This window comes from Mastigoproctus giganteus, chromosome 6 (assembly GCF_048544385.1).
Source record: "Mastigoproctus giganteus isolate SK-2022 chromosome 6, ASM4854438v1, whole genome shotgun sequence".
In the NCBI taxonomy this organism is placed as follows: Eukaryota; Metazoa; Arthropoda; class Arachnida; order Uropygi; family Thelyphonidae; genus Mastigoproctus; species Mastigoproctus giganteus.
Window position 1 is genome coordinate 84138884 of NC_143580.1, and position 26107 is coordinate 84164990.

A 26107-nucleotide genomic window follows, 5' to 3' on the forward strand; every position below is an offset into this window, starting at 1 on the left:
TGCATCTTCAATAGTGAATAAAGATCTAGAAGCCTCATTTTAAGGACAAAAACATGTGCAAACAAGATCAACAAAATTAGTCAAGGGCACAAAACGGTATTCTTACCATGAACAGCATGAGCTCGTCAAATCAGCACTTGGAAACTAAATGGGTGTTTAGTTAGTTTCCAAATGCTGATTTGACCTGATTGAAGTGGCTAAGATGGATTGAGTAAATAAAATTCTAACTCTGGCATCTTAACTCTTGTTCAGGTGAAATATATAATGGGACATAAATTTAAATTGAAAAAGAATGGTTGTAAGACAGATGTGTGAAAATTTCCTTGCAGCCTGAGAGTGATTGATCGTTGGATAAATCACTCTCAGGCTGTGGAGGCAAGTAGTCTGAATAAATTTAAAGAATTATTGGATGGGATGGGCGGATGAAGCAGGTTATTATTATTATTATTATTTTTTGTTTGTTTGTTTGTTGCTATATAAGCTTGCTTCCTTGCATAATTTGCCACTACTAATACTAAACACAAAAAACTGGTATATGTAGAAATCATGACATGATATGAAATTTTTTAAATGTGCATAAAAATTAACTTCAAACAGTTGATATATATATTAGTGAAAGTAAAAGTCATGTTGGCAGTGTACTTTAACCTATTCTTTGAAGCAATACAATTTATTCACTGTACTCCTAGGTTCAGTTGTACATGCATGAATATACACACATGTATTTACTTCTATTAACCCCTAACAGCCCATATATTTGCTTCTCAATTGATCCACTTATGGCAGACTTTGTAACCCCGTCAACCTTTTTTTCAAGCTGCTGCCTATCCTAATAGAAGCAGAGCAATAGTCAATTTCACCCCTTCTTGTAGTTGCCATTAGACTATTAGTCTGCAAGTCTCCAAAACTAAACAAAAAATATTCTTGCACACCTTCTATTTAAGTGTTTACAAAGGATGGATCATATGTGATACTTAGCAGCATCACATATTATCCCATCCTCTGTAAAAACACTCTCTCCTGTTCATAAGCAGAGCCTATGCTGACAATATTCTACCCCGTGAGCCTTGTACAATCTCTTCAGGCCTGAATTGATTGACATGGCTCTCAACCATGTATTCTCTCCTATCATATCTGGGAAAAATTCCAGACATTTTCAGATTTAATTCTAACTCATGGCTTTTACTTAACACTGTCCTATACCTAACTCCTCAGTTGTTTTTAATGATATTAAGTTCAATTCTTAATACCATTAGTACCAACATTTACAAAAAGATCACCTAAAAAGCTAACTGTTCTAGAATGTCATTAACTTTAGCCCCTGGCAGACATACGATGGTCTCCATGGTATATACAGGGTCTCCAAGAATAGTGATATTTATCAGTTTCCTGAATACAGACTGAATGGCCACTTTATTAGGCACAGCTACACTTCTCATGAAACGGAACACTCTTCCAGTAATAGCATCATATGTTTGTACTAAGTGATATAATGCAAGCAGGCAGATGCAAAGGGATTCTGTATGTGCTCAACTCCATGTGGGAATGGGAGATGAAAGATTTAATTGACTTTAAACACGGTATAGTAATTGACACAAGATGCAACAATATAAATATCTTGGAAACTACATCAGTGGAGTTTTCATGTATGACTCTCTTGGGTGTATCAAGGTTGCAAAAATAACTAAAGTGCATCTAGCTAATGGCAATCTCTGGTTGCAAATGGCCAAGAGACCAGTGGATATTGACAAGACTGGTGCAGGGTAAGAGAAAGGCTGCAGTCAGCAACATAACAACTGAGTATAACAGTAGTAACCAAAGAGTCATTCCAGAATGTACAATCAATATACAGGATCATGGATGCAGTACAGCACCAAACAACCAAACCAGTTCCTATTAGCAAAAAAAAAGTGTGGTTTTATTGGGTTAAAGACCACCAAGATTGAACAGTGGATGATTAGAAATAGGTTGCCAGGGCTGACAAATTCCAGTTCCTTCTGTTTTATGCTGATGGGACCAGAATATGGCAAAAACAGCAAGGGTCCTGGATCCATGCTGTCACGTGTCCACAAGAGCTGTTGGTGGCAGTGTAATAGTGCTTTCATTGTGCACATTAGGCTTCTGATTCAGTGGAGCACTTGTATTCCTCAGGTTACCTTCAAATTGTTTCCAACCATGCTCATTGTTTCCTGGCTGCAGTGTATCCATCTGTTAATTGGTCTTCCAATAAGATAATGCACCATATTATAATGCCAGAATTATACAGAACTGGTTGAAGGAACACGAGAGTGAATTCAGTCTTCTGTAGTGGCCTCCTCATTCATCAGATCTCAATTCAACTGAGTATCTATAAGGTAACATGAAACAAGCAATTTGGTAGAGAAATCTGTAACCATCCAATTTGCAACAGTTGTAGGAAGTAATTGCAACAACATGGCCCAGCATCCCTGTGACATGCTATTATTGAGGTCATGCCATGATGAATCCATGCTGTTCTGAGGACTAAAGGATGACCAACTCACTATTAGCCAAGTGTACCTAACAGACCCTTCAGAAGAATCACTTGGATCTAATGCACTAATCAATCAGAGGTCACTCAGTGTGAAGCACTAAGCAAATCATTTTTCTATAAGACTACCAAGGTAAAAAAAATTCACAGAAAAAATGTATTTTTTTTTTTACCTTAGTATTATTCTTATGGAAAAATGTGTTTTTTCTGTTTGCTTAGGTAAATCAATTTTTTGATTTAGACAGATAGAATCTACTTAAAAATAGATTTTTCTGGCTTTTTAATCTATTCTCAGTTTATAGTAATATATATTGACAACTTCTTGTTTTGAATAAAAAAAAAAAGTATGTGGGAAGATATGGGCTCCTCCATGACTTTGAAGTATTACATTTTCATTCTACCTCAGGATTCCTTATATTTTGGAACTACATGCTGCTTGTCATTTTAGATCAAAATGAGAAGCAAGATTTGTTTTACTACAACACCTTCTCAATTTCTGCAGTTCACTGTTAGTAACATTCCCACTCCTGCAGTGTTTGCCTCCCACTTTGTTCATTTATTGCTCTCAGCAGAAGTATTGTTTCCAAATAGTATAACTGCACAAAAAATGGTTTGATTGGATAAGGGAATGTTTCTGCTTTGGTTGATGGGATGGTCAGTTCCATTAAAACAGAATGGGTATGACAACAAACATTCCAATAGAATGGAAAACATCTGATGTCATAGGCAGCCCTGGAAAATCATTTATGGTTCTGTTGCTGAACATCAATCTACATCTGACAGTTTCTTTCTTGAATGTGAACCTTTTTTTTTTTGCTATTATACACCTTGTTTTGGAGAACAAATTGTATGATTTACAATAACAGAACTCTGTGACATTCTCTCTCTCCATCTTAGAACTGTATGCATCTGTTGCCTACTGGTTTCCTATATCAAGAAGTGCATAGATATGCATAACTGCATCATCTGACACAATTACCATATGTCATTTTTTTTTTTTTTTTTTTGTAGTTGTTGGCGCATAGGCTTCTATGGTCATAATGCACCTCCCAAGGTTTTTGAAGTACTTTGATCCAAGCCCGAGGTGGGAATCGAACCCGCGACCTTTGGGTTGCCAGTCAGGCACTTTACCCACCCGGCTAGCCCAGTCGGCACCATATGTCATGTTTGAATAAGATGCATATGATAACTTCACTCCCTCCCATAGCATCTTAACCTATATTGTACCATTGTATTATGTCAGTACAAGTGCATGTTTACAAGCAGATTTCTATAGCATGCAAACTGAAAAACCTGTGACTTATAGAGTAAAAGTTTACTCCCTCAGCCTGTGGGCAATGACCTACAAACCCCGATGAAAAGGCCTTTAAGGGTTCCTCTCCAGTCAGGAGGGATTCACATTAAGACCACCCCTAATCAACCTTATCCAACCAAAACATCTTTTGTGTAATTACATTTAGAAACAATATTTCGAGAGAGAGAGAGAGAGAGAGAGAGAGAGAGAGAGAGAGAGAGAGAGAGAGAGAGAGAGACGTACCACATCTTCACTAGTTACTTTCTCAATATCCACTTTAACGTCTTCATTAAGCTTTAATGACAACTCATTTTTCCTCTGAATTTTTGACGACTGAAATTCATCAATGACTCTTCTGTATCGTTGCCTTACTGATTTCATAGCGATGACAGCCTTGTTCCTTTTTTTTGTGGACTCAATTTCAAATATAGTCTGAAAATAATCAAATTATTTTAATAAAATATGGCAATTAAAATAATACAATAAGAATATTATGTAGGAATTAGTATTGAACATAATTTAAACATAATGAAGTTCCAAGAATTATAATACTGTTCTTGTTGGTGGTGGTGGGATTTATGGAGATCAGCTACTTTAGGCCATACTGCATCATTATGTATTATGTCTGCAGAAGTGTGATTCATGGGCCGATTTGCTTATTATGCAGGCTGAAAAACTTGGAAAAACCTACCCCCCTTTGCCTGAGATTGCTAACTACAGCTCTGATTGAAGAGGCCTTTAGAAATTCTTCTAGTCTATGATGGGACTTGAACTCAGACTTGTGGAGGACAATTATCCTTTTAGTAAATCTATTGACAAGAATTTGTATTCTAATTCTTGAAATGTCAATGCATCAAATTTTGTGTGTATCTTAACATACAGTAATGTATTGTGGCAGAGAATAATGAAAATTTAAATATTTCAACCTGTGTACAGTAAAATATCTTGAATTTCTTAAAGGAATACAGATAATTCTTAGGTGTTTCATGGTATTTCCTGTATCACTTGTGACTGAATTTCTGTTCTTATTACACCATCAATTTCACATGCATGCCACTAATGTCCTATGTGACAGTATAGTAGTCTCGTCTCTTGTTTGGAGAGGTCTGAGCTTGATTCTCATCTATAACTGGAGAAATTTTTAAAGTCTTCTTCAATCAAGGCTGTAGTTAGCTGATCATGGATGGGGAGGGAATAGGGTCTCCCATGAGATATTTTGGGGTTTTCAGTCCACACAACAAGCAAATCAGCCTGTAAACACACTTGTACAGGCACAATACATACTGGGGCAATATGGTGCGAGATGCTGATGTTCCTAAAATTCAACAACAATATGCCACAAAGAAAATTTAGCATGTATTACATTTATTCTTGGTTGAAATCAGTGAGAAACTTAGGATGAAAACCCAAAATATAGATAACTGGTTTGCAGCATTAAATCCATATTAATGATTAATATTTGTGAAAATAATTTATACAAACATTAAAAGAGAACACACATTCTTCTATTTAATACAGGCACGTCGAAAAGTGAAATGCAAGAAAAGTATTTTTGAATTTGAGTCCTTTTAAAATTTTAAAGAAACATAACTTTATGAATTTTACAATGAATTATATACATTATCTGTTCTAGTTAAATCTACTACAGTTGAGCAAAGGTATTAACATCAGGAAATTTCCATGTGTGGTCTTCTTGGATGTTGCTGGAAGCAAGTGTTAGATATGACAAGAATGTTCAGATGGCAAAATTCAATTAATCTTTCTCCTCGTTCATTTCAAGTCAGCATAGATCCAAAATAATACTTATATTCGAAATGCTTAATAAATTGTAGGAATCAGTATTATTATTATTGTTTGATTAGAGTTAAGTTACATAAACTATAAATTTTACATACTCTATTGGGACGATATTCCTTAATCTTTTCCACCATTTTTAAACGGTCCTTTTCAAAATTATTCATAGGTGTACCTAAAAAGAATATAAAAGCACAGTTAATAAACACATGTTATGCATACACAAGTCTATATTCACAAATACACTTTGCTGTGCTCTATTTCTATCAAAGTAAAGTTGAATCAATGCATTTCTGATCACACAGGTCAAAAAAAAATTTTGTTGGGTAAGGGGGGAGGGACTAGACAGAACGTTTGACACAGGTTCCAAATTTGTTTTCAGTTTTACTTCATCATGTCTAGTTTTTGTGATGAGCCCAATGAGACTGATTATACCACTTACATGCCTAGCCAACCTATTTGAATATAATTATTTATTTATTATTACTGATTGTAATAATAAATAAATATATTTTTTGAATATATCTATATTCTTGTTATTTCATAATTCAGTTATTTGATTATAAATTGTTTCAGGTGAAACTGGTGATCTCTCCTGAAACACCATCATTGTGCCTCAAAAATGTAATGAAACCAAATGCTATTTGTTCACTTGTTTGAAGACAACACGACTAGTGAACAAATAGAAAAAGTCACTGCCATTTTCCATACCCATGGCATTGAGGGAGCCAAAAAAACCAAGATGGTGATTGCTACATTTGTAACAAGAATGTAACTAGATTCTCGGTGAAGAATAATCACAAGATTGTTTATCTGAACCTGGATTCAGCAATGAAACCAACTCCTCACAATGTGTTCCAATTCCAGGAGGGACTAGATAATTTAGAAGATGAAACAGAATGCAGTGAAGGTGCAATTGGCAAAGATTTCAGTTGATTCTAAGTAAACCTCTCACTTTAAAATCATAAAAGAGTTACCTAAATATTTCTTCATGGGATGCCTTCTCTACACAACTCTCCAAACCTGACTTATTTTGATTACATTTAAAAATTATTTAAAATTACATAAACTTCATTCAAATACTATTAAATGGGTTCAATCCTCTTAGTCCATGAATAATCAGACACCACCATGATCATTGTCGAAAGCCCCAACCCAACCCCAGACTTATCCAATTCACCACAAAACCTCAAGTGACTGAAGACATTATGTCAAAAATTAAAAATAAACACAGCTAAAATTATCACAAAATATACTAAAAACAATGATGAAAGTAAATAAATTACGATGAAACAATTTCCTAAAAAAATCTTAAGGGGACCAAACTTTGACATACCGTTGTGTTCACAGTTAGGAATTCAAATGCTCTATGTGAGCATTCCGCCCCACTATTTATTAATGGGAGATTACTTGTTAATACGCATGCGCATGTGCAATATAGCCGAAGTAGCTTTTGCGCCACAAAACTACAAACAACAACGCATGTGCGTTGTTGTTTGTTTGTAATCCAGGATGAGAAATGGTCATCGTATGTTAATTGAGTTACTTTGTATTCTCATTTCTAAGGTTTCTGCAAATTAAAAGTTGTGTAATTGCAATGTATGTTTAAAACCTTAGCTTCAATGAACAGGAAAGTGTGATCCTCGTTGATGGCATGGAATGAAATTTCTGACGCGGTGGTCCTTATTGCCCTAACTGATGAAGCATGTTGTTTAAGTTGTGTGTCCAAAAGGCACCTTGTCAATCCCATGTACCAGGAATCACAATTTCCACATGGGATATTATATACTACATTGTGCATTTCTATGGGGATAAGTGGGGAGTACGGAACGATTTTTTAATATGGAATGAAGTTTCGGTGTGGGTTTTGCTGAAACTCTGAATTCAGCATCTCTGAAAAGAATATTAAGCTGTTTGTACCATTGCTGAATGTACAGAATTGTAATAAAGTGTTTTTCCCAATTGTATTGCTATTTTCTGTATTGTCTAACCTTTCTTTGGCCTGCAGCCTAATATTGTTAATGGTATTAAGCGAATAGCTCCTGTTTAAAAACCTGTATGTGGGTTCTTCAATTTCATTATCTAATGCAGTCTGAGTTGTCGAATATTTATAAGCGTTTGTAAACCGATTTAATATAATGGAATGTTTGTAGGTGAAAGGATGATAACTAGTATGGTGTAAAAACATCCCTGTATTTATACGCTTCTGGTAGATTTTTAACTGTAATTTGTGTCTCTTTCTCTCTCGGTAGTGTAAAATTTAAAAAATTAATCGTATTTGTCTGTTTATGCTCAAATCTCTAATGTAACCATGTACGTTGTTGAGCGTCCATAAAACATTATTAGTAGTCTATTCATCCAATATGATGAGTATGTTATCCAAATATCTCCCGTAAAAGGTAATCTCAGATAAAAATGGTGACAAATATACTTGTTCGATTTTATTTAAATATATTTCAGCAATAAAATCACTCAGACTTAGTCCCACAGGTAACCCAAATATGTCTATGCACTTTATTCTGGAAGGAGATTTAATTCGCTTGAACTAAAAATTTAACTAAATTAATTTTGTTTAATGTGAATGCGAATTTAGTTAAATTAAATTAAGCTAAATTCCCATTAGAGTATGAGGATATACAGATAAAGACGATAATTTTTAAATTTTACACTAACAAGAGAGAGAGAGAGAGAGAGAGAGAAATTAGTTCAAAATCTACCGGAAGCCTAAAAACACAGGGAAGTTTTGACACGATACTAGTTATCATCCTTTCACCTACAAATTTCCATTATATTAAATCAGTTTACAAATGCTTATAAATATTCAACAAATCAGACTACATTAAATAATGAAATTGAAGAACTCACATACAGGTTTTTAAACAGGGGATATTCGCTTAATACCATTAACAATATTAGGCTGCAGGCCAAAGAAAGGTTAGACAACACAGAAAATAACAATACAATTGGGAAAAAACACTTTATTACAATTCCGTACATTCAGTAATGGTACAAACAGCTTAATATTCTTTTCAAAGACACTGAATTCAGAGTTATAGCGAAACCCACAGAGAAACTTCATTCCATATTAAAAAATCGTTCCATACTCCCCACTTCCCCCACAGAAATGCATGATGTAGTATAAAATATCAAGAGGAAATTGTGATCCCTCATACGTGGGACTGACAATGTGACTTTTGGACGAACGTCTTAAACATGCTGCGTCAGTTAGGGCAATAAAGGTCATGGTGTCAGAACTTTCATTCCATGCCATCAATGAGGATCATGCTTTCCTGTTCAATGAAGCTAAGGTTTTAAAAGTACAACACAATTACACAACGCTTTTAAATGTGGAAACCTTAGTAATGAGAATACAAAGTAACTCAATCAATACACGATGACTATTCCTCATCTTAGATTAGTGGACGTTTATGCTCATGCATTGTTGTTGTTTGTAGTTTTGTGGTGCAAAAGCTGCTTCGACTACATTGCACCCGCATATTAACAAGTAATCTCCCATTAATAAATAGCACGGGAAATGTTCACATCACGCATTTGAATTCCTACCTGTGAACATGATGGTATGTCAAAAAGTTTAATCCCCTTTAAGGAAGATTTTTCAGGAAATTATTTCATAGTAATCTATTTATTTGCATCATTCTAGTTTTTAGTATATTTCATGATAATTTTAGTGTGTGTATTTTTAATTTTTGACATAATGTCTTCAGTCACTCGAGGTTTCATGGTGAATTGGATAGGTCTGAGGTCAAGTTGGGGCTTTAGACTGTGATCCTGGGGGATGATCATTCATGAACTAAGAGGAATGACCATATTTAATAGAATTTTAATGAAGTTTATGTAATTTTAAATTGTATCTAAATTAAGTCAGGTTTGGAGAGTTGTGTAGAGATGGCACCCTATGAAGAAATATCGAGGTAACTCTTTCATGATTTTAAAATTTGATTAAAACATAAGATATATTGAGATCTATTAGAGATATAGATTGAGATATATTAAAGATCTAGCCCTCTCAAAAGAAAGCAAAATTTCACCTTTAGACTAAAGCAGAAACAACTGGCTAAGAACAAAGTACCTCATTATTGAAAAAGACACGAAATTGGTGACATTCTTTACAATAAACAATCTCTCTGCTACTGCCTTGATAACAGTGGAATTTCCAGTTAAAGGCCACTCTGAATAATTCCTCTGCACAGTAAAGTTAAAACTGTTCTCCTGCATAATGTAAACTTAAAGTCATTTTCCCATTGCCTCCTTTGTTCGTCTAAAGAAGATATGTTACAACATGAATACACTACATGAAACAATTCAATATGGCACTCATCAATAGAATATCCGCAGTGACCTCATAGTCATTTTTATGTTAATGGGCATGGAGGATTCACAAAATAGTGTTTCCTAATACTAAGGGCATTATTTCAGATGTGCTTGGCCTCAGTCCTCAGCTGGACACGTATTTCGAATGAACTGAGGGGTGAAGTGGAAGTGAGTTTTTTTTTTTTTTTTTGGCTGATGCTGCATAAGCTTGCTTTCTTGCATCATATGCCTTTACTAATGCTAATATAAGCCAGGAATGAGTAGTATGCAGTATGTTTCATTAGTGGATCCAATGAAGATTATCTTGCCATCTCTCCACACTAAACTTGGCCTAATAAAGAGTTCACTGAAAGCAATGTGAAAGATGAATTTGAGAGGATTTCAATTACTTAAGTGAGAAATTTCCAAAGATCAGTCCACAAAAGTGAAAGAGGAAGTTTAATGAGGCCTCAAATCACAGCTTCTGTAGGATGAAAGCTATGGAAAATGCCACAATGTATTAAAACTAAAAGCATTAGCAGGATTTCAAAAACTGCTTTGCAGAAACTTTTTGGTAATATAATATTAACATATTCAAAATTTATTTAGAGTTGTTTCTTTTTTAACTCTTGAAACACTGAAAACTCACCACCAAGGTGGCTGGAATGAATGTATATTGGCGGACTACTGCTGGATGTTGAACCATGACATTCTGCACAAGGTGTACAAAGGAAATCATCCACATAACATCGTTAAATTGAATATATATATATATATATATATATTTTTTTTTTTAGAATACTGAAATGTATTACAGGTGACCCCCGCTTAACGCTGATAATGCGTTCCAGAAAAACAGAGCGCTAAGTGAATCCGCGCTAAGCGAGCACCGCATTCCCATAAGGTAACATATGTATTTGTGAGTTGCGGTCAGTGCCATAGGATATTTCCTAATCAATAATAAACGGTAGTGAAAAGATCCACAAATGTCGGTCAAAATATTTAATATTCAAATATTTGTACATATAAAATATTCTGCATTACATACATATATAATTATATGGTAACTACTTACGTATCAAAATTAAACTTAAAATTCTAATTAAAATCATGAATTTAATTGATCTAAATTGATTTAATTTAATTGATGAATTTAATTATGAAAAATGTGTCGATTTTGGGTTGAACTTTGGTCCTCTTCCAAATAAACTAAAAGGGGTATTAATTTTAAATCCCCCGCAGTTTAATTACCACCCAACAATAAAGTCAAACGATCCTTCGCCACTTTGAAACCTGGCATGTTTTTGTCTTCTTTCAATATGAAACTTCTTTTAGGCATTCGTTTCCACAAAAGTCCTGCTTCATCTATGTTATAAACTTGTTGAGAAGTACAGGAAACCCTTGATTAATGCGGTTTTGAACAATGCGGTTTTAATTAGTGCGAAAAATTTTTTTGATACTATCCCCTTAATATATGCGTTATCAAATTTGATTAGTGCGCTGTTTTTTTCTTGCGGTGCTTGGCAACTCACAACGGGGCCTAAAGCGGCAAATACGTGACACGCACTCACCAGGGTCTTCTAACTTAAATGAATGGGAATCGACTCCAAAATGCTCGACAGCAGCACCCCATACCACTCTGAAATTGAAATTTGCTCTGGTAACTCATATTCTTTTGTTCTTTTATTATTAATATTAAACTTCTTTAATATTATGATATTAAAGAAGCAGTTGAGAACATACACAAATCAAAGAAATGACGAACAACTGCATGAGAGCTGTCTGGCAGAATCTTTTGCCTGAATGCGCAAATGATTTTTGCGGTTTCATTAATCCTGTCAACAAAGTTATTGATGAAATTACTACAATTGGAAAAGACCTCGGCTTTGAGGAAGTAGATTCAGAAAACGTTAGAGAATTATTGGACTCGCATTCAAAAGACTTAAGTAACGACGATCTTGAAATTGAGCATCAACATGCATACGAGGAAGAAGACGAAAATGAAGCAGAAGAAAAGCAATTTGCTCCCAAAGAAATTTCATTCAAAAAACTTGAACTATTTAATACACTTTAAAAAGCAAAAGAACTCATACTAGAGATTGATCCAGATGCAGAGAGAAGCATGAACGTTCGTTGAGGGTTAGATAAGCAAATTGATTGTTATCGCAAAATCATGGAGGAAAGGAAGAAAGCCACCACTGTTCAATTGAAGTTAGATAAGTTTTTTTTTTGCAAAAAATAAAATTTAAATCATACTATCTTTTTTTAAATTTATTCCTTAATAATTTAAGAACTATGCAGTGCATTATAGGTACGTATTGAGTAAGAAAAAATATATTTTTACAATTTCATAATTTTCAAGGATTCATTATAATTATTCCCATTGTTTCTTAAGTTTGATTAGTGCGGTTTTAATATGTGCGGTATATTTCAAGGATTCATTAACTGCACTAATCAAGGGTTTCCTGTATAACACACAATACCACTCTTCAATAATTTTAATAAGTTCTTTTTTGAAAGTTTCGGCTTCTCCCTGGATTTTAAATCTATTCAACCAGCCCTTTCTAGTTTTAAATGGTTCCAATTTTTTTTTTTTTAGGCGAGTTTTCTTCAGATCATCACATAGGCTAATCTCTCTCTCTCTCTTTTATTATTTATAATATTTAACTTAACTCAATTCTGCATTGGATATTATCTTCAATAAAATTAGTTAAAAGTCTTTCCATTTCAATCCTAATAGCCGGCCTAGCCCTAGTTGCTTGCTGTGGAACAGCTATCTTTCCCGCTGCTAAAATTAATTCTTTATTTTTTTTTATAATTGTTCTTACAGTTAAACATGCAAGTCCTAAATTTTGGTGCACATCTGCTTGTCTTTGACTGGAATTGATTCGCTTCAAAACGTCTAATTTGATTTTCAAATTCAGTCTTTTTCCTTACATTTATAGTCTTCGTATTGCACTCAGACGTTGTTGCTTTTTCATTTTTATCCGCCATTATTAATCTTTCGAAAATGTAACTGCGTTGGTTGCATTAATTATGACACAATGTTCAAGTAAACTGTCCGTTTTGCACGATGTCTAATACGGTACTGAGTGATGACTAGACTTCGGATAAATGCATATAACGTAAATATTACAAGCAATATACTTGATCATTTTTTAAAATGTTGAGCTCGGAACTACGGAACAAGTCACTGTACTGCAATTAAATTAGCGCGCGAGAGAATTTCACTGAGCGTGGGAATATTTCTGAGGTCGGCGTGGGAAACGTTTTAACCGTATTTTTATATTCATTTTCAATCTATCGACTCCATCAAATGAAACGATTTCGTTAAATATGCCAAAAATGTAATCTATAAAAGAGCGTTATAGTGATCTGTGACAGTGTTATAGTCAGATACGGGTTATAATATAAGAACAGCATTATAGTGAATCAGCGTAAAGCGAACCATGTTATGACAGGAGCCTGCTGTACAGTATTTAAAACTATGTATATAAAACGCATTAAAGTTAATACTGTTAAGATGATAAAAATGTAATTAATTTTTATTGCCGTTCCATGTTTATCAGTGTTTTGTAATGAAATCATCTTAATTAACTTGTACTGATATTATCCGCAGTCATATTATGAAAACTAGTTGTTAGGAAAAAAAAAAAAAAAAAAATTGGGAACATATTTTAAAAAGTCTTAGAAGGTTGAAAATAACTGCTTGAATTTCAAGGCAGCTGCTTTTCTTTTTGAAAGTATTTGTCCAAAGAAGAATAACAAACATAAGTCAACATTCACCAATGGATCAACACTGAAGGACCACCAGTTTTCCAACTTACGGTTGTCTCAACTTTCCACCCTAATCAACAATAGTATGATCAGGAAAGTAGGAAAACTGGTATTTGATGAATTTTTCCATCAATTAGGAACAAATCGAGGTAAGCACAATGGGACAATAATTGGAAGGGAGGATCTGTCAACCATATGACAAATAAGCAAATTTCCATGCAGAAGGATGAAACGGTGGAACGATAGTGTAAAAAGGTAACATAAAGAGGATTAATCTCTGGGGGCAGAGGTTTTTGAGACCAAGTGGAGAAATACCACCGGATTAAGATTCTTAGCATCAAGCTTATCCAGGATTTTCCAATGTCATTCTGTCAGAATTGACTGGAATGTATTTGTTTTGGCAGACAGTTTACCAAGATTGCTAATGCAAGAATTAAGAGGAAAAGTAGGATGTTAATAAGTCAGCTTTATCTTTAGACGAGGATGCATAATTTTACAAATAAATACTGAAAACTTTTCAGTATTCATTGTAAAAGTAGTTTTCAGTACCAAGTACTGAAAAGTATTCAAATGAATATTCTCAGTACTTGGTACTGAAAAGTGAAGTGTTTCATAGTCACTTAAAAGGTGCTCTATACAGAGCTTGTTTAAATTGTCATACTTGTTTAAAGCTATATGCTTTAAACAAGCATAAAGTCAAATTATCCAAAAGACTAATCCAAAAATTGTTTGAATGTAGTGAATATTTTAAATTCGAATCTATAATTATTATCTTTTGATTTTAGTTTCTTCATATGTTTAAACCAGATAAAATAAGAGGTAAGTCTCAATAAAAACTAACTATGCTTTTAATTAAGTACAAAAAAATATAAACATCAATAATCACCACAAAATACGCTGCTCATTAAAATTAACAGAACAAAATGTTTTTCATGAATATTTTATTGTGAACCGTATAGCTGAAGGCGAAAATTTGATATAATAGGCATCCTAGCATGCAAATTCTGAGTATCCAGTAAAAATCAATCTACCACCATACAAGAGCTGCAAATTATGCAAATTATTCATGCCTATAAAAACACGGATTGCAACCACATCACTTCATTCCTGTTTTTTGGCTTGCTCAAGTGGGACTGCAGGATCATTTAGACAAGACTTCAGTTATAGCTCAGACACAGCATGGTTTTGTTAAGGTGAAGCAGTACTCAGGATGGCAAGTCATTTAGACGATTCTTTGAGATGGCAGTCCATTGGACGACTTGAAGCTGCGCAGTCGTAGGTGACACATTGGCCAAATGTGCATCTCACCACTTATAGAAAGTTTCAGGAGACAGGAACCATTAGAAAAGATGGCCAAGATTTCCCGAGGGCTACATCAATCAGAATGGCCCACTATCTGGCTCTAACAGCAAGACAAAACCCTACAATGTCTTGCCATCAATTCTCTTGAGGTTGTTATGGCCACAGGTGAAAACATTTCCAAGGAGACTGTGCTAAGAAGGCTCAATTCAAGTGGACTCTATACAAGGAAACCAGTGATTTGTACCCCCATTAACCCCAAACCACTGCAGAAATCATCAAAACTAGTGCAATGAACATGTGACTTGGAGCCCTGACAAATGGGGTACAATTCTGTTCTATGATTAGTCCCATTTTAGCCTACAAACAGATTCTAGACATCTGGAGACAATTAGGAATGCAATACAATCCCTCCAACAGCAGAGAAAGGAACACTTACAGCGGAAGCCATGTTCTCATGTGGGGTGAAATAATGATCAACAGCTGCACTCCTCATGTTTTTGATAGTGTTCTGTAACTGCAGAGACGTACCAAGAATACATCCTCGAACACTATAAGCAACTTTTTAGGGGTGCGGTTGGTCCAGATTTGCTTTTCATGCATGACAACATCACTGCACAAAGAGCTCAAGCGGTGGAGGAATATCTTGAAACTGAAGATATCCAATGACCAGTGGCCAGCATGATCACTAAATTAAATGCAATTGAACATGGGTGGGATGCCCTTGTGAGTTGCACTGCACGCTGACAGCCAACTCAGTCACTTAATGAGCTAAGGTCTGCGGTGGCAGAAGAATGGGATTTGTTGCCACAGAATCTTAGAGACCCCTTATAGAGAGCATGGTTCGCTGCTCTCTGGCCTGTTTAGCTGTTGGAGGGAATCATATTCCCTCCAACAGCTAAACAGGCCAGTGTCATGTGATCATATTTTCTAGCATCTTGTATCGACCTGGGTATTGACCTTTTTGGTGATTCTTATACAACCCCTATAAATTTCCCCTATACCTGTCTGAAATTTCTCGCTGTCTCCTCATTGCATCATTATTCCATGGTAAACTACCATACCAAATTCTGTCCCACTTCATAGCAAGATGCACGAGTTTCACCACGTTTTTCTATGTGTTCTGCCAATTTTTTCAAGCAATGTATAAAGAACTCTGCTATAAACTTATAAATTTGAGGATCAAAAAGATCTATGCAATAACATTATACATGATATACCCTTCTACTAGTGGCTTAAATTTTTGGAAAGAGTTCATTATAACACCTTTATTGAAAGTACTTTAACAAGGAAAAAATTAAAAAAAAAAAAAAAAAAAAATCTGTTACTGCTCTTTGTGGTCGCATTATAAGCTTATAATTGTTGGGTGTCAAAATCAGCAAATGCAATTACTAAGGTTAGGATGGTTGGTAAAGTGCTTTTTTTTTTAGTAAACAATACAGACTATGTATATATGTATTAATATGGCTGTGTATTAATGATGCAATAGCATCATTAATACACAGCCATTTCTGAATAAACAGAATATTTATAAGGCGGCATAGTTTTAAGTTATATCTCATATTGTGAATACTTTCACGAGTTGCCATGATATTGCACTACTTTGAATAAGTAACGCTTCATCTAAGGAGAAGACTAATGTTACTTATTCTCAGATAGGTACCACCATCCAGACGGCACCGTTTCAGGGCTATTTGGCCCTTTTTTCGGTGGGTGGATGGGTAGGTACCCAAGTGATGCAATGATGGCAAAACAGTTATGAAGTATAACTCCACAATATGAGCGATGCCTGATGGTATATGATGTATTTAGACTAAGATGCATTTAGGGCTAAAGCCTCAAGCTGCGAGCAAATTTAGACTATGTATATATTAAGTGCAATAGAATCATTAATACACAGCCATTTCTGAATAAACAGAATATGATGAATAAATCACAACCCTTTCTGAATAAATATTCTGTTTATTCAGAAATGGCTGTGTATTAATGATGCTATTGCACTTAATATATACATAGTCTAAATTTGCTCGCAGCTTGAGGTTTTAGCCCTAAATGCATCTTAGTCTAAATACATCATATACCATCAGGCATCTCTCATATTGTAGAGTTATACTTCATAACCATCTTCTGCCATCATTGCATCACTTGGGTACCTACCCACCCACCGAAGAAGGGCCAAATAGCCCTGAAATGGTGCTGTCTGGGTGGTGGTGGTACCTATCTGAGAATAAGTAACATTACTCTTCTCCTTAGGTGAAGCATTACTTATTTGAAGTAGTGCAATATTATGGCAACTCTTTGTGACGGTATTCACAACATGAGATATAACTTAAAACGATGCCACCTTATAAATATTTTGTTTATTCAGAAATGGCTGTGTATTAATGATGCTATTGCACTTAATATATACACAGTCTAAATTTGCTTGCAGCTTGAGGCTTTAGCCCTAAATGCATCTTAGTGTAAACAATACAGTTATTGATAGTTTAGTTTTAAGGTAAAACTCTACAGAACAGGAAAAATAAATTGAAGAGAAAATTTCAAACTTTTACTGAAAATATACATTGAAAAACTAGTCACAACATAACATTAACATATTCAAAATTTATTCATATATATATATATATTCTTTAAACTCTTGAACAGACCTTGAAACACTGGATGCACTCCTGGTTTTGTGAAATGTGTAATACTCTTGATCCTCTTAACAGATTCTTTGGATGGTGCTGGTCTTGATTTCATATACTTCTTATAAGCATTGTTACAAACTTTTTCCATGTTTTTCTATAGAAATACAAAAAGCTCTTTTTAACAACAAAACATGCATGCACACGCACACACACTTATAAAAAATATATTCTGTCCTTTCATGTGTTTTTGAAGACAGCAGGATTTAAACTGCTTAGTTAATGCAATGGTCTTAATGCTCACACCAGAACAAACATTGCTTTCATAATGAGTTTCTCTGGTATGGCATTACTTTCAAACAAATGCCTTACCAAAAGGTTAATTGGCCATTTGTTTAAAAGATAAGATAGTGCTATATGTAACTCCTGCTGTCTACAAAACCACATGAAAGGGCAGGAGAGTTCAAACAAACTCTAATTCTTATAATTCCCACTCTCCCTTCCAAACCAGTCCATATCAGGGGTATCAGGGGCTCACATCTAGTGAATATGGGCTTGGCACACCCAGGGTCCTGAGTTGGATATCATCATTCTTCTCTTTCTTGGTGATTCCCTTCTAGTTTAACTCTCTCTCTATCTCAGCATAACTCAGGATTTTTTTTTTTTTTTTTTTTTTGGCTGGTGCAGCATAAGCCTCAGGCTTCCTTGTGCCATATAGTAAAAGAATAATAATAATAAATAATAATATTCTTTTACTGTCCAACTTCAAACACACAGAACCAATTTTTCTTCTTCCTCATTTATTTCTTCAACTTCTGTTTTCAGGAACAACTTCCCTTCATATGTATTTCTTGAGAATTACAATTTACAGATATTCAAGTCTAATGTCAACAAGTATCTTCTTTAATCTTCTCAACCTTAAACCCATGTGCAGTACTGAGTGCTTTTAATATCTCTTGTGCTTGGAGTTTTTACAAAAAAAAAACCTTATGATTTCTACACGGTCATGCAGCATTAGTTATGCTTTAATTTGGAAACAAATGCTTATTTCTCATTTATATTTCTAGCCAAATTTTTTGAACATTTTTAAAGATTATGAAATGTGAACTTTAAAACAAGGTAGGCATCTTTCAATAGGGAAATAACTTTTGGAAAAAATATAATTAAACTATAGAAATATTTGAACTTCATTAGCAGAGTGAACACAGAAGAATAATATTAACACACAAATCCATAATACTTAAGTCCTGCACATTTTACAAAAAAAAAAAAATTCAATATTTTACAATTTGAAAATATAAAGAAAATAATCTCACACTTAGAACATCAATTGCATTAGTCTTGGAGAATCCAGAAAAAAGGAAGACATTTCTTTCTTTATAAGATGCTTGAAGAATTACTTTGTCCTTTAATCTGTTTTTTCAGCCAGCAGGATTTAAGCTACACAGATAATGCAATGGTCCTAATTCTCAAACTTGTCTTTGCAATGAGTTGTCCTCATACAAGCAGATAGCTTGCCAACAGATTAATTGGCCTTTTGTTTAAAAGATGAGCTGCTATGACAGCATGTTTAACGAATATTTGGTCCCTCATTAGAAAGAAGGTAATTACAATGCAGACAAAACAACAGTTGTAAAAAAGTTGGTAGATGTAAGTTGTTGGTGGTGTATGAAATCAGGGTTCCAAAGTTGTAACAGCTAGCTAATCTGTTGAAAGTGAGTGGTACTAATACTACTCACTACAAAGGCAAGGTTGTTCTGCTGTGAGATTTAAGACTAGGCACCAGTGGTGTGATCTGATGAAAGTGTTAAAGGCTTTGAATGGATTGAATAAGCTGAATGTGAATGGCATTTTTCCTCTTGCTGAGACTACACACATGAGGAGTGGATAAATTTAAGTTGAGAAAGAATGGTTGCAAGACAGATATGTAGAGGTTTGCCTTCAGCCAGTAACTGGTTGATTGTTGGAATAGGCTTCCATTTACTGTCATGGAAAATGGATGGTTTGAACAAATTCAGGGAAGAAGTCGACAAATTCTTGGAGGGTAAGGATGGATGAAGTGTTTGTATGCTTTTTTTTTTTTTTTGATGATTCTATATAAGCTTGCTTTCTTGCATCATTTTCCACTCTACTACTACTACTACTAAATTTTACAATGGTGGTTACAAGTACGCCTCGAACACTTTGTCAGTGGGTATCTCGACAGATGGAAACAGCCAATGCCGATTTCTGGGTGAGTCATGATTTTATCTTTTGCAGAACCTGTGGCGTGTATTCCAAGGTCGACCTAGTGGGTAATCATAGCGTATGATTAAAACAATATGGTTAAAACAATTTGAGACACTGAAATAAAAAGGGTGCTTGTCCTCGAGAATAATGTAACTGGGAGCTCGTCAGGGACTCAAGGCTCCAGTAACCTACCAAGTGATGCACTCCCAATTCGGGCCCCAGAACAGAATAACCATATGCAAACTACTCTGGTTCAAAAGGACTTAGTTCTATTAGGAGACTCCATTGTCACGGATGGGAAATTTTTTTGTAATACGGATAGGTGGACTAGAATCAGTTTGCCTGCCGGGAGCTGCAATTAATGATGTCACCAGCATACTGTCAGATTTTAAGGAGGATAAAGAGAATATTATTATTCATGTGGGGACTAATGATATTAAGAACACACGATCTGATGATTTGTTAGAAAAATATAGGACCATGCTGAAGAAATGCCGCAAGTTAGGTATCAATGTCTGTGCCTGCAATTCTGCCCAGACATGGCAGGAGGGATTATATGCTGAAAGCCTTGTGGATTAATTCAAGGTTTAGCATTAGTTGAGGCACATGATGCAAGAAAGCAAGCTTATAGAGCATCAGCCAAAAAAAAAAAAAAAAAAAAAACCCTTCCCGTTTCACCTATCCGGTCACTCCAGCCTTAAATTTATTTAAGCTATCAACTTCCACAACAACAACAAATGGAAGTCTGTTCCAGCAATCAACTACCTGCTGGCTAAAGACTTGAAGGACTCTGAAAGGCTTTTGGGGGGGGGGGATTTTTTTTTTTTTTTTTTTATCAGCTTGGTCTGCACTTGTAGGTAGAAGGAATGTTTTGTAGAAACGGGATACATTTAAACAAAGGTGGTGCAAGGGTTTTTGCCAGTATTATTAAGGATACCTTAAAGGTTCAGGAAAACTGCTAGTTTGGGGAGGAAAGGGTAATATAGATATGGGTTTATCAGATAATATGGTTAAAGTAATGCTTGCACATACCTCAAGAGTTCTTGTTTGTTACCGCAACAGAACATATTAGTAAGATGTTCTGAGGGAAGAATTGTTTCAAATGAGTAAGTAGTTAATGCCAGGGAAACAAGCTTAAATAACTTTAAGGGGTGTATTGGGGTAGTTAACTATACAAGAACACTAAGTCTGAATTGTTTATACAGTAATGTCAGAAGTGTCGTCAATAAAATGAGTGAATGACTGCTGGCTAGGATAAGTAACACTTGACATAACAGGGCATATAGAAACATGGCGCCACTCGGAAATAGGGAATGATGAGTTTCAGTATAATGTTTTTTAGGAAGGATAGGGCAATAGAAGGGGTGATAGGGTCATGCTTCTTATCAAAAGCAGCCTGAGTGTGATGAAAGCTTTTCCAGATTCAGATGTTTAGCATGCTAGTATAGAATCTGTATGGTGTGAGATAGTTGTAAGAAAAGGCATAATGAGAGTGGGAGTAATCTATAGGCCAAGTGAAGATTATGAGAGCCTCATTATGGGCGATTTTAATTTGCCTCTAAATCAGGCCTTCTTAAACTATGGGTCGCGACCCCATTTGGGGTCGCGTAGCAAAATTCTGGGGTCGCGAGAGATTTTAATGTCAAATATTTAAATACACGATTTTATAACATCTAGATGTGTATTTGTGCAGAGTCACACTCACGCACCTGCACACAAACAAAGGAATGCACGCGCACACGTGCAGCGAGACTATGATTCAATAACACTGACTGTAATGTGAACTAGTGTAGTATTGATGCTCTTCTAGTGTAGTCAATTGTCAGTGTTCCGCCGTAACGAGATTTTAGTTTTTTTTATTTATTCGGTAATTAATAAATCAATTATTATATGCAATATGTTATTTTTATATATTTATTGTATTTTAGGATCAAAATAACTTTTGGCCATGGATAAATGGCTGAACTTAAATAAGAATAGCAATGACGCAGATAATAATGCTACAAACTCTTCTCAGGCAGGACAAAATATTCAAAAACAGGCATCTTATGTGCGAAAAAGAAAATATGATGAGTCTTTTCTGCAATTTGGCTTTACATTTCAAAATTGTAAGGGTAATGAACAACCTCTTTGTTTGATCTGCAATTAATTATTGGCTCCGGAGAGTATGAAACCATCAAAATTAAAAAGACATCTTGAATCAAAGCATGTTTCGTATGTCAATAAACCAAAAGAATATTTTGAAAGACTGTATAAATCTTTAAATAAAGAAAAAAAATCCTTTGAAAAATTTATAACCGTTAGTGAAAAATGTTTACTAGCGTCATATGAAGTTTCATACTGTATTGCTAAAAATAAAAAGCCGTTCACCATTGGAGAAGATCTTGTATTACCTGCTGCTATTAAAATGGTAGAAATACTACATGGAAGTTAGTTAGTTAGTTATTTGGTTTTTTAGGAGCATTAGCAACTAAGGCCATATTGCTCCGGGATATGCGGTGGTCATTCCTTGACCTTTCCGCATCCTCCGTATTTGGTGGTGACGGGCTCGAACCCCGGTCTAATCAAGAAGCGTGTGCTACGCACTGCTGCTGCTCCTTCCCACCTGGCTACGGAGGCGCCACTACATGGAAGTAAATATGGCGATGATATTCGAAAAATTCCTTTGTCGAACGACACTGTCTCGAATAGAATTTCTGATATTAACAAGGACCAATTAGTGAAACTTATTACAAGAATTAAAGAAAGCCCAAAATTTTCAATTCAGTTGGACGAAACAACTGATATTACTAAATTGGCTCAGTTGTTAGTATATGTCAGGTACGTTTATAAAGAAAGCGTGGAGGAAGAATTGTTATTTTGTCGTCCTATGGAAGACCATACTACAGGGAAAGACATATATTGTAAAGTTGACGAATTTTTAAAAACTGAAGGTTTAGAATGGAAAAATTGCTGTGGAATATGCACAGATGGTGCAAGAGCGATGACCGGCAAAAACTTTGGTTTTAAATCATTTTTTCAAGCTGCTCATTATGATCATATAACTTTTACTCACTGCCTTATTCACCGAGAGGCCCTTGCAGCAAAAAAATTAGCACCAGAATTGAACGATGTGCTTCAGGATGCTGTTAAGATTATAAATTTTATTAAGAGCCATGCCCTTAACAGCCGCTTATTTTCAAATCTCTGTAAGGATACGGATTCCAACTACACAACTTTATTATTACATGCAGAAGTAAGATGGTTGTCAAGAGGTCAAAGTTTAAGAAGATTATTGCTATTAAAGGACGAGATCGAAATATTTTTAACCAAACGAAAATGTGAACTTGCTGCTTTTTTTCAAAATGACTTATGGCTATCCAGGCTGTGTTATTTGTCAGATATTTTTGCAAAATTAAACGATCAACTTGTCTCTCCAAGGAAAAAATTGCGATATATTTACTTCGAATGATAAAATTGAAAGTTTTATCAAAAAGTTCAACATTTGGAAAAGTGGGGTAGAAAAAAATTCGTTCGAAATGTTTTTCAGTGTCGACAATTTTATAATCGAGAAAATTCATTGTAAAACTTTTATTGCAAAAATTATTGTAGATCACTTAAAAGCGCTAGAAACACAGTTCCGTACATATTTTATATTAAATATTGATTTCCAAAAAATAGTTTGGATTCAAAAGCCGTTTTGGATTGGCTTAAGTGAGATTGATCACCTGCCACTTAAAGCTCAAGAGGAATTTGCTGAGCTTTCGAGTGACTCAAACTTAAAACTACAATTTCAAAAAAAGTCCTTGACTGAATTCTGGATCGGAACTAGAACTGAATTTCCCACAATCGCTGATATGGCGTTAAATGTACTTCTGCCATTCAACACCACATATTTATGTGAAGTTACTTTCTCAGCTTTAATACATATTAAATCCCAGTATCGTTCAGCGCTAAAAAATGTTGAAGAGGTCTTACGTCCAGCAGTGTCAAACATTCCACCAAGATTTAATTTGTTATGCAATAAAAAACAGGCACATCCATCTCATTAAATTTTTTACTTTAATTTTAATTTAATACTTACCACTCAACGACTGCGTTCGAATATATTCGAGCGAACTAAGACGGTCCGAATCCCCTTTTATTTATGTTATTGCAAAAAATGCAATTTTGATGAAAAATAGGGCATATAATTTTTGTAACTATAATAAATACAATTTTACAATTTTTTGTGCAATTTTTAATTTTAGATTTTTGTATGTTTCAAAACGAATTCTAAAACTATATATTTTCATATGTATATTGTTACCTAATAAATAAATCATCAAAAAATATTAATTTATCTTTCTTTTATATTTATATGGGGTCGCCAAGAAACTCGCAATCATAAATGGGGTCGTGAATGAAAAAAGTTTAAGAAGCCCTGCTCTAAATGATTGGAAAGAAGCTCCACATGGGGTACAAAATTTTAAAATCAACTAACTAAATGATTTTTATTTGTACCAACATGTGAGGGGAAAGTACTAGAAAAAAGAATATTCGAGACCAGAATTTCTCAACTGGTGGTATGTGGAAAAAGATTTGATGGTATGTCAATAACGGACAGTTGAATTTATGAAATTATCAAAAATAAAACATCATATTTTGTTTGCTCAACCTCCAAGCGGATTGCTATATATTTCTTGGAAAGCTTAAAATCACGACCAAGTCTTCTCTCGCATTGTTTTCTATTCCTTCCTGGAAAACTTACATGAATGTTTGCTATCAGTACGCCTTGTTGCTTTAGTAAGTTACTGTGCAGCATTGAGGATTTAGTAAAAGTCTGTGTAAGCATTTAGTAAAACAATTGCAAACAAAATATTTAAAAAATTGGACAATTTTATGATGTAACACAATATTTTTTGGAAGAACTGCATTGTGTGTATACTGATGGAGCTAAGTTCACTCATTGGTTAAATCGTTTTATTCACTGTGAAGCCTTGGTTGCAAAAGCAATACCAGAAGAACTGAAAACTGTTTTAAATCAGTCAGTTAAGATTGTTAATTTTATTAAATCCCATGCACTAAATTTATAAAAATGTTAAAAATTTTATGCCAAGAGATAGGGAGTGACCACGAAAAACTAATACATTCAGTTCTGCTACAGTGCGCATTTTTGAAGCGCAAATTTGCTCCAATGCAATTGATATATTAGGAAACAATGCAACTAGGTGCAAATCGAAAAATTTTAGTGTATCAAAGTTCAGTATCCATACGGTTTTGAATGGCAAAGGAAAATTCCGCGAAGCTGCTGCAAGTGGGCGGAAAATACCAAAGAAACTGCAACCTGCTCCAAGTCAAATGAGGTTGTTGTTGTTTGGTTTTTAGGAGCATTAACAACTAAGGCCATATTGCTCTGGGGATATGCAGTGGTCATTCCCTGACCTTTCCGCATCCTCCGTATTTGGTGGTCATGGGCTCGAACCCCAGTCTAATCAAGAAGCACGTGCTACGCACTGCTGCTCCTGCCCACCTGGCTATGGATACACCTAGTCGAATGAGGGAGATAGTACGAAAAGTGCAGTTGATCATTGTCAGTGAAAATCCAAAAACCCAAAGAGCTATAGTGTCAAGTGTGGGAACATCCCAGTCAACCGTTTGTCGCATAAGCAAAGAAAATTTGCAACTAGAGAAGCACAAGGCCCTCGTACACCACCTAGGAGCATAGCACATTGCAGAGTGGCGGGTCAATACTTGAAAACTCTGCGAAAAATATCTGGCAGCAGAAAGGTGGAATTTAGTAGCAACACTGGACGAAGCATGGGTGTAGCTCTCCTATTGCAACAAAATTTGGTCAATTTATTACCGTCCATAGGGTGAAAAGGCCTTTCCAACATGGGTGCATCAGTGCAATGAAAGTTTTTGCCGAGGTTTTATGGTTGTAGCCTATTTTTGTTATAACAGCAAATTTGAGTTGCGCAGAGTCGCTAAAAACGTGAAAGTCAACTTAGTGTATTACCAGACTGAAGTTCTACAGCCATTGTTTGAACGTGAAATACCCACACTGTACGGTTCTGACTGTGAAAAGGTCTGAGCGCACCAGGATAAGGCGTCCAGCCACAGTCACGTTCCACCCGTGCTTTTTTGCAGAGAATGGAAGCAGTGAAAGGTATTCATTCGATCCCATTTGAAGATATATCTGTTAAATCACCTCACGCCGCACCCATGGATTTTTGCGCATTCGGAATTTTGAAAAGAGCTCTCGGAAACCGCCGCACCAGAACTGTTGAAAGTTTGTAGAAAGTCTGC

The 26107-nt window shown here is 35.0% G+C and overlaps 1 protein-coding gene across 1 annotated transcript in view; it reads right to left on the reverse strand.

Moving 5' to 3' along the window:
- Positions 1-26107, reverse strand: part of LOC150084448 (ATP-dependent RNA helicase DDX54) — a 366530-nt gene that overhangs the window by 105495 nt on the left and 234928 nt on the right. Inside the window, exons 11-13 of the mRNA XM_090376237.1 lie at positions 17633-17768; positions 5699-5772; positions 4047-4235 (exon numbers count right to left, since the gene is read on the reverse strand). Coding sequence (XP_090232363.1) covers positions 4047-4235; positions 5699-5772; positions 17633-17768 — 399 coding nt within the window. The remainder of the gene's footprint in view (positions 1-4046; positions 4236-5698; positions 5773-17632; positions 17769-26107) is intronic.